General features: G+C 53.5%; 1 protein-coding gene across 2 annotated transcripts in view; it reads left to right on the forward strand.

The window, feature by feature from the left end:
- The window catches only part of KNDC1 (kinase non-catalytic C-lobe domain containing 1), a gene marked incomplete at both ends in the record, with an annotated part of 57,274 nt that overhangs the window by 19,235 nt on the left and 24,693 nt on the right, over nucleotides 1–13,346 (forward strand). For both annotated transcript variants that reach the window (XM_079704965.1, XM_079704966.1), the window contains 6 exons: nucleotides 1,839–1,985; nucleotides 2,314–2,431; nucleotides 3,673–4,355; nucleotides 6,258–6,372; nucleotides 7,179–7,250; nucleotides 7,342–7,403. In XM_079704965.1, the coding sequence (XP_079561091.1) occupies nucleotides 1,839–1,985; nucleotides 2,314–2,431; nucleotides 3,673–4,355; nucleotides 6,258–6,372; nucleotides 7,179–7,250; nucleotides 7,342–7,403 (1,197 nt within the window). The remainder of the gene's footprint in view (nucleotides 1–1,838; nucleotides 1,986–2,313; nucleotides 2,432–3,672; nucleotides 4,356–6,257; nucleotides 6,373–7,178; nucleotides 7,251–7,341; nucleotides 7,404–13,346) is intronic.

Here is a 13,346-nt window from a genome sequence, read left to right on the forward strand (position 1 = left end):
AAAATTAGGATTTTTGAATGTCAAAAGACACATGAAGGGCTTCCCTGGTGGCGCAATGGTTGAGAGTCCGCCTGCCAAGGCAGGGGACACGGGTTCGTGCCCCGGTCCAGGAAGATCCCACATGCCACGGAGCGGCTGGGCCCGTGAGCCATGGCCGCTAAGCCTGCGCATCCGGAGCCTGTGCTCCGCAACGGGAGAGGCCACAACAGTGAGAGGCCCGCGTACCGCAAGAAAAAAAAAAAAAGAAAAAGAAAAAAAAAGACACATGAAAAAGTTGAAACATAAGTGACAGAATATACGTGAGACACACAGACCAGGGAGCAGCCCCTTCATGTGCCAAGAGTGCACTCAAAACAAGCAACAGCTCAGCGGACAAATTAGCAAAGTCCATGAATGGGCGTAAAGAGGAAAATTTAAAACAGCGAATAGAGATGAACAGATGCTTGGTCTCCTTCACGGTCACAGAAATGCAGGTTAGCACGAGACACTGAGCTTGGGGAAGCTGCAGAGGCCGCGAGCTGGAAGGGGGAGGGAGTTTGACCTCACACACACACACACACAGACACACACACAGACACAGGCACACGGCTGGGCCGGTCACTCACGAGGGAAGCTCCTCAGCAGCTCTGAAAACTGCAAATGGAACGGATGTAGCTCAGATTGGTAGCCCCACTTGCGGGGCCTGAGGCTTCATGAACATATTGTGGATGCACAAAGACGTCCACGTGAGGACGGCCACTGCAGCGCTGGTCACAACAGCAAAACACAGGAACTGCCCTAAGTGGCGAGGGGTGGACCCCCACGTGCCCAGCTCCTGAGAGAGACGCTGGCAGGGAGGTGGGTCAGGAGGGCGCGTCTCAGCCAGGCGGCCAGTGGAAACCAGGCAGCCCTAGAACAACAGCAAGAGCCGGTGGTCCCAGACCTCCCCACAGACCAGGAAGGTGGGGTCTGAGGGTCATGTGAGGAGGCCGGGCAAGACGTCCCTGACATGTCACGAGGCTGCCCAGGGAGAGGGCCAGGACCCCACCACTCAGCCATGCTGAGTCTGGCCCTGGCTAGGTGTTGACCCTGGACCAGAGTGGGCCCAGGGCTGGAGGTGGGGGACTCACTGGTTGGAGTGGGGGGAGCACTGGGGCAGGGAGGTGGGGAGAGCCGGCCTCTGGGGGCCCGGCCTCTACTCCTGAGCTGTGTGACCCACCTCTCTGGAGCCACATGGCCCAGGGCCCCCACCAGCTCCTCCTGGCCCAGCTGTGTGGCCCCGGGCAGGTTCCTGAACCTCTCTGGTCTCAGCTTCCTGTCAGTGAAGCGGGGATGATGAAGCCGCACGTGCGCGGTCCTGGGATGAGGCGAGAAGGCCAGATGGTGTTGGAGGACACCTGGCCACGGGGATCGGCAGCCCCTCCAGGTCCCGAGGGCCGAGCCCTTCCCCGTGAGCCTGTCCCAGTGGGCGTGGGGAGAAGAGCCCCACTCACACAGGGGAAAACCCTGACTTCCAAACTGCAAGAAACCTGCCTTTCCTCCTCCTCAACTCAGTTTTTGAAGCATACACTTGAAAAAGAAAAGGCTGGCCCTTTGAAGACAGGGCAGGTGCCAGGCGAGGGCCTGTGCCGGGGAGGTGGGCTGGGGCTGGTGCAGCGGGGCCGGCACAGACCCCAGGCCCGCGAGCATGGGAGTGGCTCGGGGCCAGGAGAATCGCCGCGCTGGGGGCAGGGGAGGCGGCCCTGTAAAGTGCAGGTGCTCCTGGCCCAGAGGAGCAGCGGCTGCCTGGGGACAGGTGCTGCCCCGGGAGGCTGCGAGGCCCTGCCCCACGCCCAGTGGTCTCTCTGGTGCTGCTGCAGGCCCACATCTACTCTCTGGGGGCCACGCTGAAGGCAGCCCTCGACTATGTGACGGAGCCCGAGCCCCAGCCCAGGCTGAGCCGGGAGCTGGAAGCGCTGCTGGGCCAGATGCAGGCCGAGGACCCCGGGGACCGGCCCGACCTGCAGGTAAGCGCGAAGGCAGCCCCCGCTTCCCCCAGGCGCGGCCCGGAGCCCCACGCGCCCCCGGCCAGCGTGCACGCACAGCCAGCATGCACACGCGGGCCCCCACCCGCCTGTCACCGGGGCTCCTGACTTCATTACTCTGCATTTTTGCGATGAACGGCGGGCTTTATAACTGTCACGGGCAGGACAGAATCCGCTGGTTTCACGAAGCAGATTCTGTCCCGCGGGGATCATGAAGCTCAGGACGCCCCGCTTCGCGATCCCGGCGCCTAAAGCCGTGAGGGGGCGGCGGGGGGCCGGGGGCGGGGCTGAGCGCTGGCTCTGGTCACAGAGCATCATCGCACTGTGCGAGGAGAAGATGCAGCTCACGTCCTCCTGCTGCCTGTGCCAGAGCCTCTCGGCCGCCGGGAGGAGGGTGCTGTCCATCGAGTCCTTCGGGGCGTTTCAAGGTAAGCACACAGGTGGACGAGCCTGCACACGCGCCCAGGCATGTGCACACACTCACACATGCACACATGGGTGTGCACAAGCATTAACACGATCACGTACACACACGTTCGCGCCAGCGTACTCACCGTGTAAGCCACCCACGCTGACGTGCACACGGATGCAGACAGATCACATGTGCTCCCACAGCACACATGGAAACATACAAGCATGTGCAAACTCGGACACACCTATTTAGACTATTAACTCACACAGCAAGCACACCCCCGTGCACACGCAGCACACGCCCACAGTTTCCCACACGCACAAACACGTCTGCAAATGTGCACACGCTCACACGCTCTGACCCACAATTGGAGGTGAGAGGCAGGTCATATGGGAAGTGGCTGCCCTTGGGACTGGTCACCTCTGTCCTCTTCTGTGGGCGTTGGGGACATGGACACAGCACCGCCTGTCTGGTGGCCACTTACTTCCCAGCCACACAAGCTGTTGCTGAAGCATCTGGGATTTTCATGGCTCACAAGGCATAATCTCGGGTGGCATTTTGAACAAATGCCAACGTCTGCTCTGCTCTGTGCTCGCAGCAGGGAGCCTGGAGGGTCTTGAGGGGAGGTGTGGAGCCCCTGGGGGCGGCAGGGCCCCTCCCCCAGCCAAGCGAACGGCATTTCCCACCACGTTGGCATTTGTGACACTGCAGCACCAGGCCCGCTGGCGGCTCTAACATCAGGGAGGGCATTAACACTGAGAGCAGAGGCTCCGTTCGGGGGGCTGCAGGCCACTGGGAGGGGAGGGCGTGTGTCTCTAGAGGGGTTCACGCAGACACGTGTGTGGAAGGTTGTACATCAGGACGAGCTGGGGCTGCTGCCAGATTTAATTTATTCCTTTGGGGCGTATCACTTGTGTAATCATAATAGCAAAACCATGTGCTTTTTGGATGAGCTAATTAGGCCTTAGGAAACCCCTTCGGGAAGCTCATCCTGGATTGGGCGGCGAGGGGGACTGGGAGCCTTCGGGCACTCATTACTTAGCCAAGATGGTGTGATTAAGGAAGCAGATGAGGACGTTTCTGGGCCAGTCCTGAGGGAAGGGGGGGGCCTGGGAGGCCCCGTGCTCTCTGTGATGGGTGGGGGTCCAGGGGTCCTGCAGGAGTGGGTGCCTCGGTGGCCGTGAGCATGGGGATTGCAGGGGGAGGTCCATCCTGGCCGTGGCCCTCGGCTGTAATCACGTCTTGCTTTTTGCCCAGATGTCGGTGAGATCACCTGGAGGGAGAGACTGGCTCCAAAAAGTGTGGGGCCCAAGAGGCAGCCAGGGGACGGCTCCGCGGACCCAGCGGCCCTGCCTGCCCTGGAGGGCCGGCCCCCGAGCCCTGCTGGAGAAGGCCTGGAGCACCCAGGGACCCCGCCCTCCAAGGCTCTGCTGTCAGCCCCTGTGAAAAACGGAGAAAGCCCGGGCCAGGAGGGGCTGGTCCCCGAGAGGCTGGCCTGCCTCCTCCTGGATGCCCAGCGGCCCCTGGGGGACCCGGACAGAGGCTTCCTGGAGAGGAGCCGCCTGAGGAAGGTGCAGACGCTGCCCCGGCTCCCGCCCTGCGGCCCCGAGGCCGGCGCCCTCTGCCTGTCGCTGACCAGCACGAAAACCCAGCCACCGGCACCAGAATTCTTCCCTCCAGACCCCAGGAAGCCCTTTCCGGAGGGGAAAAATGGCCTTACCAGCTTCCAGGCACAGCCCGAATCCAGTCTGTGGCCGGAGCGAGACGCCGAGCTCCGGCGCGGCGGGGACAGGGGGGCGCGTGGCCAGGGCCCTGCGGAGGAAAGCCCCCCACCCGGTTCCAAGGGCCCTCGCAATGCCGGCACAGACCCAGGGACTCCCGAGCCTGATGACGGGACTGCGGACAGAGCCGGGGAGCCGGGCGGAGCAGCCCTGGAGCAGGTGGGTGACCGTGGCCCGCGTGACCCGGGAGGGGCCCGCGTGCACGCGCCCCCGCGCACACGCTCCCTCCGCAGGCTCGGGCTCTTGAGTAAGAAGTAAGTCGCTCCCCTAAGGTGGGTGCCTGTGAGCATCTCGGGACGAAGTCACCTGGGGTTCGGTGGCCCGAACACACGTGTGTCTGTGTAGCAGTGCCGACTCCACCAGCTTCATTCCCACCATGCTTTGCTGACCCAGAGGTCAAAGGGGAGGGCAAACTCTGAGTTACATTTTTATTCATATCCTGATAAGCACCTGAGGGTAGTTTACTTGAAAAATATGGTTACTTTAAAATGAAAGCCCATCCTGGAGACCCCAGCACATTGACACGTGCTCGATGCCCACATGCTGTCTGCTCAGCCCAAACCATCTCCACTGGCCTCCCCATGTCCACCCATCTGACCACACTCGTGTACCCAGAGCACCCAGGCACCGAGGTGAAAGCCTCAGGCCTGAGCCCAGGGCTCTGCTCACCTTCAAATGCCCACCAGCCTCACAGCCCACCTCCCGGATGGGTAAACTGAGGCTTGGGGCCGCCAGGAGGAGGGTGGGCGGTCGCTGAAGGGCAGAACTGATTGGGAGCCCAGCCATGGTCTTAACCACCAGGCTTCCCTGCCCCGAAGGCTCAAGGGATCAGGGCCCACCAGACCTCGGCCCCCACACAGGTCACAACCCGTCAGGTGTCAGGGCTGGTCCAGAGTCGGGGACCCAGATCTCCTCTGGAGAGCAGGTCCTGGATGCAAAGCTGGCTGCTCCAACCCCACATGTAGCAGGAGGCTTGGGGGGCCCTGTGCCCCAGAACCTGGGCCGCTGGCCAGGCACAGGCTGGATGAGGCAGGGAGCGAAGTCTCAGGACCGAGGCAGCTACACCCTGGGCGCAGAGGGGGGTCCAGGAGGGGTGAAGACACTGCCTCTGGAACCTTCCTCTGAACATGCACTCCTGTGTCCAAGCGGGCGGTTGTACTCCCAGCTCTTCCCGTGGCCACAAAGCAGAGAACTCCCTTCCAGCCGAACTCATTCTTCTGACTCTGGGAGTTCAATGTAGGGGGGGCGGTGTGAGGGAAGGGGGACCCATAACATAAAATTTACCATCTTAACCATTTCAAGTGTACAGGACAGTGGCATCAGGTACATTCACACTGTTGTGCACCCATGATCATCATCCATCCCTGGAACTTTGTCATCATCCCAGACTGAAACTATGTCCCCATTAAACACTTACTCCCCATCCCCTCCGCCCGGCCCTGATAACCTCTAATCTTCTTTCTGTCTCTATGGGTGTGACTACTCTCAGTCTTTGATATAAGAGGAATCATACAGTGTTTGTCCCTTTGTGACTAGCTTATCTCACTGACCACAGTGTCCTCAGGCTTCATCTATGTTGTAGCTGTGTCAGAATTCCCTTCCTTTTTAAGGCTGAATAATATCCATCTTATGGATGGACCACGTAATGCTTATCCATCCATCCACCAGTGGCACTTGGGTTGCTTCCACGTGTTAACTCTCGTGAATCATGCTGATTTGAACATGGGTGTGCAAATATGTCTTGAAGACCCTGCTTTTAAGTGGAATTGCTGGGTCAGATGGTAATTCTACGTCTGATTCTTTGAGGAGCCTCTATGCTGTTTTCCACGTCGTTGCCCCGTTTTATGTTCCCACCGGCCGTGCACAGGTGCTGGTTTCTCCACGTGCACCCCCAGCACCTGTTGTGCTGACATGGGGACTCTCCCAGCCTGTCATGCCAGGAGTGCACTGCGTGGGGCAAACCCCACGTGGTTGAGGTGGTCCTTGCCCTGTCGCCTTCCTCCATGCATCCCTCTGAGGTGCCCACACACTGAATGTGGCTCCTCCCCCCGCCCCCCTCAGGGCGTCTCCCTGCAGGACCTCCTGTCTAAGCTGGGCCGGCCCTTCAAGGAGTACGAGCTCTGGGCTCTGTCCCACGCATGCCTCAGCACCCTGCGGACGCACGGCCAGCACCCAGGTGACGCCCTCCCATGGGTCCTCGTCCAGCCCGCCGACCCCCAGCATGTCCGGGCCAGGACCCGGGGCCACACGTAGCCTCTGTCGCCCATGTGGGCTGTGTGGACAGCCTGGGGCCGGGTGGCAGTGTCCACCCTGTGAGCCGGGGGCGGCCTGGAGGTATCTACTCTGGTCTCAGGACCAAGGGGGTCAGAGGGCAGCTTAAAACGTGGGCCTCCTCCTGCTGAGGAGGGGCGGGAGCTGTGCGGTGACCCTCACCCTCTCAGCAGGGGCGACGCTGTCCCCAAGGAGACGAAGATTGGCTGGGGCTGGTGGGGGGGCGTCTTTGGACGTTAGACTGGTTTGTGGCCCCTGAAGCTCAGCCCTACCAGGCAGAGGGACCAGTCTCCGGCCCCACGGTGGTTCTAGCAGCTGCTCTCTGGCCTCCCTTGGGTACTGTGAGCCTCAGGCCTGTGGGTACGAAGCGCTGGCACCCAGCCTCCCCTGGGACCCCTCCCAGGGCCCCGCTCGGAGGGTGGCTCACGTCCCTCTGTCCCGCTCCTCTTCCCGCAGCTCCTGTGCCCCCGGGCTGGCTCAGATGGCCCTTCCACGGCCTGTCACCCGGGCCTCTGGGAAGGGGAGCCAGCACTCGGCCCCTGTGCTGTGTCCAGTGAGGGCCCCAGCGTCCCCGCACTCCCTGGGTGGCTTGGGAGCCCGTGGGGTGGCTGAGAGGGGGGGCTGCCCCACGACCGTGGCTCTGTCGGCCCTGAGGGGGACCAGGTCCCCCAGTGAGTCTACAGCTGCCCTGACCCTCGCCTTCCCTTGCAGCCTACCTGTGTCTGGACTCCGTACTGGTGGCCGAGGATGGAACGGTGCTTTTTGGGCCACCTCCCGCCAGCGGTGCGTAAGTGGGCCCCCCTGGGGGCTGCGCTCTGGTTCCGACAGCCAAGGCTGAAGGCAAGCTCAGTGGGTTTGGGGTTTTCTCTCTCAGGTGCTTACAACTCGTTCTTTCTGGCTCCCGAGGTCGCAGAGCAAAAGCTGACAACTGAAAAGGTACCTGGGCCCTCCCCACCCCTTCCCGTGGCCCCCTGCCCCCCTCCGTGGTGCCCACGCCCTCCGTCCAGAGAGCCTGAGAGGGGGAGGGGGTGGGGAGAGGATGGGCCCAGCATCAGGACTCAGCAGAGTCAAGACGACCCCCCAAACGTGGCCCCCGCGTCCAGACCCGGCTCTGCAGGGGCCTCCCGGAGGGTGACGGGGTGTCATCTGAGCCTGGACTTCAGCTCTGGGCAGTGCTCACAAGACCCCACGGCTGAACTTTCAAGGATGTTTGCCAGATGCTTGTCAAACACAGCCGTTATTAAAAATTCAGTTGTACAGACTTAAAATCAAGTAATTTATATTCAGAACCAAGGTAGAACTTCCGCTTTCGGGAACGTGGGGGAGACATAAGTTCCCTGCCCCCCAACAAAACACGCCGTTCTGAAAGCTGGCGTGTGAGGACAGAAAGGCCAGGGCCCTGGGCCCGGGGAATGACGGTCCGAAGAGTCCCAGCTGTCCTTCCTGCCTCACACGTGGAGGATGAGGAAGCACATCTGGGAAACACCAACGGACACAGCAGAAGCCCAGTGGAAGCCCGCATGCTGGAGCCGGAGCACCAGGACAAAGGGAGGGCGGCCCACCCAGGCCAGGTGCTGTCGGAAAAGGCTGAGCATCCAGCCTGTGATGAGGACCCCTGCCCATCAGTGAGACGTGCCCCTCCCAGGGTGGGAGTGTCAGTCAGAGGAGGCCTCAGGAAGAGTTAGGACTTTCACCATCACCCAGCGGTAACAAGGCAACCTCCCCTCAAAAAAAAAAAAAAATTCACTAAAAATGAAATAGATGTAAGTCTAGCAAAGCATGTACAGGACTCGTATGCTGAAAACTAAAAAAGAGGTAAAGTCTCAACTCAGTAATCTAAGCGTCCACCTCAAGAGCCAAGAAAAAGAAGAGTGAAATAGACCCAAAGCAGAAAGAAGGAAACAGTGAAGCTGAGAGCAGGACTCAATGAAATGAAAACAGAAAAACAGTAGAGAAAACCAATGAAATGAAGGGCTGGTTCTTGGAAGAGACCAATAATATTAACAAACTTCTAGCAAAACTGACAAAGCAAAAAGAGAAGGAAGACACAAATTACCAGTGTCAGGAATGACTCAGGGGACATCCCTGCAGACCCTGCAGACATCAGAAGGATAATGGAATACCACAACAACTCCCCACATATAAATTAAATGACGTAGATGAAATGGACCAAATCTTAAAAAAACATAAACTACAACTCACCCAAGATGAAACAGACCTTTGAATAGCTCCATAACTGTTGAGGAGGTTGAATTTGTAATTTTTTTTTTTTTTTTTTTTTTTTTTTGTGGTACGCGGGCCTCTCACTGTTGTGGCCTCTCCCGTTGCAGAGCACAGGCTCCAGACGCGCAGGCTCAGCGGCCATGGCTCCTGGGCCCAGCCGCTCCACGGCATGTGGGATCTTCCCGGACCGGGGCACCAACCTGTGTCCCCTGCATCGGCAGGCGGACTCTCAAGCACTGCGCCACCAGGGAAGCCCTGAACTTGTAATTTTTAAACTCTCAAAAATAAATCTCTAGGCCAAGATGTTTTCACTGGGGTGGTGTACCAAATGTTTAAAGAAGGATTAATACCAGTTCTACACAGTCTTTTCCAGAAAACAGAAATGAACACTTCCCAGTCCATTTGATGAAGCCTAATATTACCCTGATACCAAAACCAGACAAAGATAGTACAAAAAATATGTATATAGGTCAATATTCCTCATGAATATAAAGGCAAAAATCCTTAACAAAATATATGCAAATAGAATTCACTAAGATATAAAAACAATTATATACCATAAACAAGTGGGGGTTATTCCAGGGACATAAGGGTGGTTCAGTATTTGAAAACCAATCAGTGTAGTCCAACATATTAACCAGCTAAAGAAGAAAAATCCCATGATCACATTAATTGATGCAGAAAAAGCATTTGACAAAATTTAACACCGATTTATTTTTTAAAAACTCAGAAAAATAGAAATAGAAGAAACTTCCTCAACTTAATAAAGATCATCTACCAAAAAAACTGTACAGTTAACATCATACTTAGTGGAAAGACTAAATGCTTTCCCCCTAAGATCAAGAACAAAGCAAGGATGCCCACTCTCACCACCCTGTTCAACATTGTACTGGAAGTTCTAGCCACTACAATAAGGCAAGAAAAGCAGGTAAAAAGCATAAAGGCCAGGAAGGAAGAAATAATACTGTTTGCAGATGACATAACTGTCGACATAGAAAATTCCAAGGAATTCCAAAGAATCTACCTAAAGAGCCTCCCAGAACTTAGAATTGAGTTTTGAAAGGTCACAGGATATAAGATAAACATTCAAAAATCAATTGTATTTCTATATACTAGCAATGAACATGTGGACACCAAAATTAAAAACACAGTACATCTACAATCACTCCCCCCAAAATGAAATACTTAGATGTGAATCTAACAAAGCACGTACAGAATTTATATGCTAAAGACTACAGAAGGCTGATGAAAAAAATATATCAAAGAAAATCTTTGGAATGGAGGGCTAGGCAAAGAGCTTTTAGACTTGACACCAAAAGCACTATCCATAAAGTTTTCCACAAAAGGAAAAATGGATAAATTGAACTTCATCAAAATTTAAAACTGGCCAAGTGGCATTTATTCCATGTATGGATGGCTGACTCAACAACTGAAAGTCACTGTAATACATCACATGGACTAAAGAAGAAAAATCATAACAATAGATGCTAAGCTTTTGACAAAATTTAGCACCCATTCATAATAAAAACTCAGCAAACTAGGAATAGAGGGAAATTTCCTCAACTTGATAAAGAATATCTACAAAAGCCAACAGGTAGCATAAGTAATGGTGAGAAACTAGATGCTTTTCCCCTAAGATTGGGAAAAAGGCAAGAATGTCTCCTCTCATCACTCCTATTCAACATCATACTGGAAGTCCTAGCTAATGCAATAAGACAAGAAAAGAAAAGAAAATGGATGTAGATTGAGAAGGAAGAAATAAGACTGTCTTTGTTCACAGGTGACATGATTGCCTAAGTAGGAAATCCCAAAGAATCAACAGAAATCTCCTGGAACTAATAAGCAGTTGTAGCAAGATTGCAGATAGAAGATTAAAATACAAATGTCAATTGCTTTCCTGTTTACCAGCAATGAACAATTGGAATTTGAAAATAAAAATACAATACCAGGGCTTCCCTGGTGGCGCAGTGGTTAAGAATCCGCCTGCCAATGCAGGGGATATGGGTTTGAGCCCTGGTCCGGGAAGATCCCACATGCCATGGAGCAACTAAGCCCATGTGCCACAACTGCTGAGCCTGCGCTCTAGAGCCTGCGAGCCACAACTACTGAGCCTGCTTGCTATAACTACTGAAGCCTGCGTGCCTAGAGCCTGTGCTCTGCAACAAGAGAAGCCACTGCAATGAGAAGCCCACGCACCACAACGAAGAGTAGCCCCCCACTCACTGCAACTAGAGAAAGCCTGTGCACAGCAACAAAGACCCAATGCAGCCAAAAATAAATAAATTAATTAATTAAAGAAAATAATAATAAAAACTAAAAAAAAAAAAAAAAACAATACCAGGGACTTCCCTACTGGTCCAGTGGTAAAGAATCCGCCTTCCAATGCAGGGGACACAAGTTCGATCCCTGGTCAGGGAACTAAGATCCCACATACCCCGGGCAACTAATCCCGCCTGCCACAACTACTAAGCTTGCACGCCTCAGCTAGAGCCTGCGTGCTGCAAACTACAGAGCCCACGTGCCCTGGAGCCCATGCACCACAACTAGAGAGAAAAAACCTGCACACCACAACTAGCAAGAAGCCCACGCACAGAAATGAAAGATCCCGCATGCCACAACTAAGACCAGACACAGCCATTTTTTTAAAAATTAATTAATTATATTTTTTAAAAATACCATTTACGTTAGCACCAAAAAAATTACTTATGTATAAAATTTAAGAAAATGTGTAAGATTCATATGAGGAAAACTGTAAAATTCTGATGAAAGAAACCAAAAAAGATCTAAATAAATGGAGAGATAGTCCATGTTCATGGATTGGAAGACTCAATATTATTAAGATGTTCTTTCCAATTTGATCTATAGATTCAATGCAATTTCAATGAAAATCCCAGCAAGTTATTTTGTTGATATCAACGAACTGCTTCTTAGGTTTTTATGTAGAGGCAAAAGACCCAGCATAGCCAACACAATATTGAAGGAGAAGAACAAAGTCAGAGGACTGACACTACCCAGTTCTAAAACTTACCGTAAGCCACAGTAATCAAGTGTGGTTTCAGCAAAAGAAAAGACAAAAAATACATGGAACAAAGCAGCCCAGAAATAAATCAACACAAATACAGTTAACTGGTCTTTGACAGAGGAGCAAAGGCAATCGTTGGAGAAAGGACGGTCTGCTCAACAAGTGGTGCTGTAACAACAGGACATCCACAGGCCAAAAAAGCCTTTACACAGACCTTGTTGCACTTTTCACAAAAATTAACTCAAAATGGAACATAGGCCTAAAAGTAAATTCAAAGCTATAAAACTTCTAGAAAATAACATAGGAGAAAATCTAGGCAATGAGGGCTTCCCTGGTGGTGCAGTGGTTGACAGTCCGCCTGCCAATGCAGGGGACACAGGCTCGTGCCCCGGTCCAGGAGGATCCCACATGCCATGGAGCGGCTGGGCCCGTGAGCCATGGCCGCTGGGCCTGCGCGTCCGGAGCCTGTGCTCCGTGGCGGGAAAGACCACAGGAGTGGGAGGCCCACGTACCGCAAAAAAAAAAAAAAAAAAAAAAAAAATCTAGGCAATGAGTTTTCAGATACCACACCAAAAGCATGATCTATGAAAGAAACAATCGATGTTAGATTTCATTAAAATTAAATGCTTAATTTTAATGCTGTTCTCTGTAAAAGACACAGTTAAGAGAATGAGAAGACAAGCCACAGATGGGAGAGCTATTTGCAAAACACACATCTGATAAAGGACTTGTATCCCCAATATGCCAAAAGCTCTTAGAAGTGAACAGTAAGAAAACAAATAACCCAATTAAAAAGTGGGCAAAAGATCTGAACAGACACCTCACCAAAGAAGGTATCAGATGGCAAATAAGCACGTGAAAGGTATTCCATTTCATATGGCATTTGGGAAATGCAAACTAAAACCATGAGCTACCACTATGCACTTATTAGAAAGGCTAAAATCCAAAACACTGATAATACCAAATGCTAGCGAGGATGTGGAGCGATGGGAACCCTCATCCACTGCTGAGGGGGATGCAAGATGGTGCAGCCCTTAGGAAGACAGTTTGCTGGTTTCCTACAAAACTAAACATGCAACGACCATACAACCCAGAAATTGCACTCATAAGACATTTTTCCTAGAGAAATGCAACTTATGTTCACACAAAGTCCTGGACACGAATGTTTATGGCAATTTTATTTGCAGTAGCTACAACCTGGAAACAACTCAGCTGTCTTTCAGTGGGTGGCGCCTCCACACCGCAGAGCAGCAGCAGCAGTGAGAGGAGTGGAGTGTTGATGAGCCGACCACCGGATGATGGGGCCGAGAGAAAAAGGCAGCCCCGAAAGGCTGCATAGCGTGTGATTCCATTTATATGAAATGATGAAATTAAGAAATGGAGAACAGATGAGTAGTTGCCAGTGACTAAGTTGGGAGGGGACAGGCCGGATGCTGGTGATGGAAATGTCCTGCATCTCCCAGCGTCCACGCCAGGGAGCAGGTTGTGATACCACACTACAGCCTTGTAAGACGTCACTGCGGTGGGGAGCTGGGTGGAAGGTACATGGGGTCCCTCTGGATTATTTCCTACAACTGTATGTGAATCTACAGTTATCTCAAAGTAAAAAGCTTAATTTTTTTAAAGGTTGACAA

This window comes from Hyperoodon ampullatus, assembly GCF_949752795.1.
Source record: "Hyperoodon ampullatus genome assembly, chromosome: 1".
NCBI lineage: Eukaryota > Metazoa > Chordata > Mammalia > Artiodactyla > Ziphiidae > Hyperoodon > Hyperoodon ampullatus.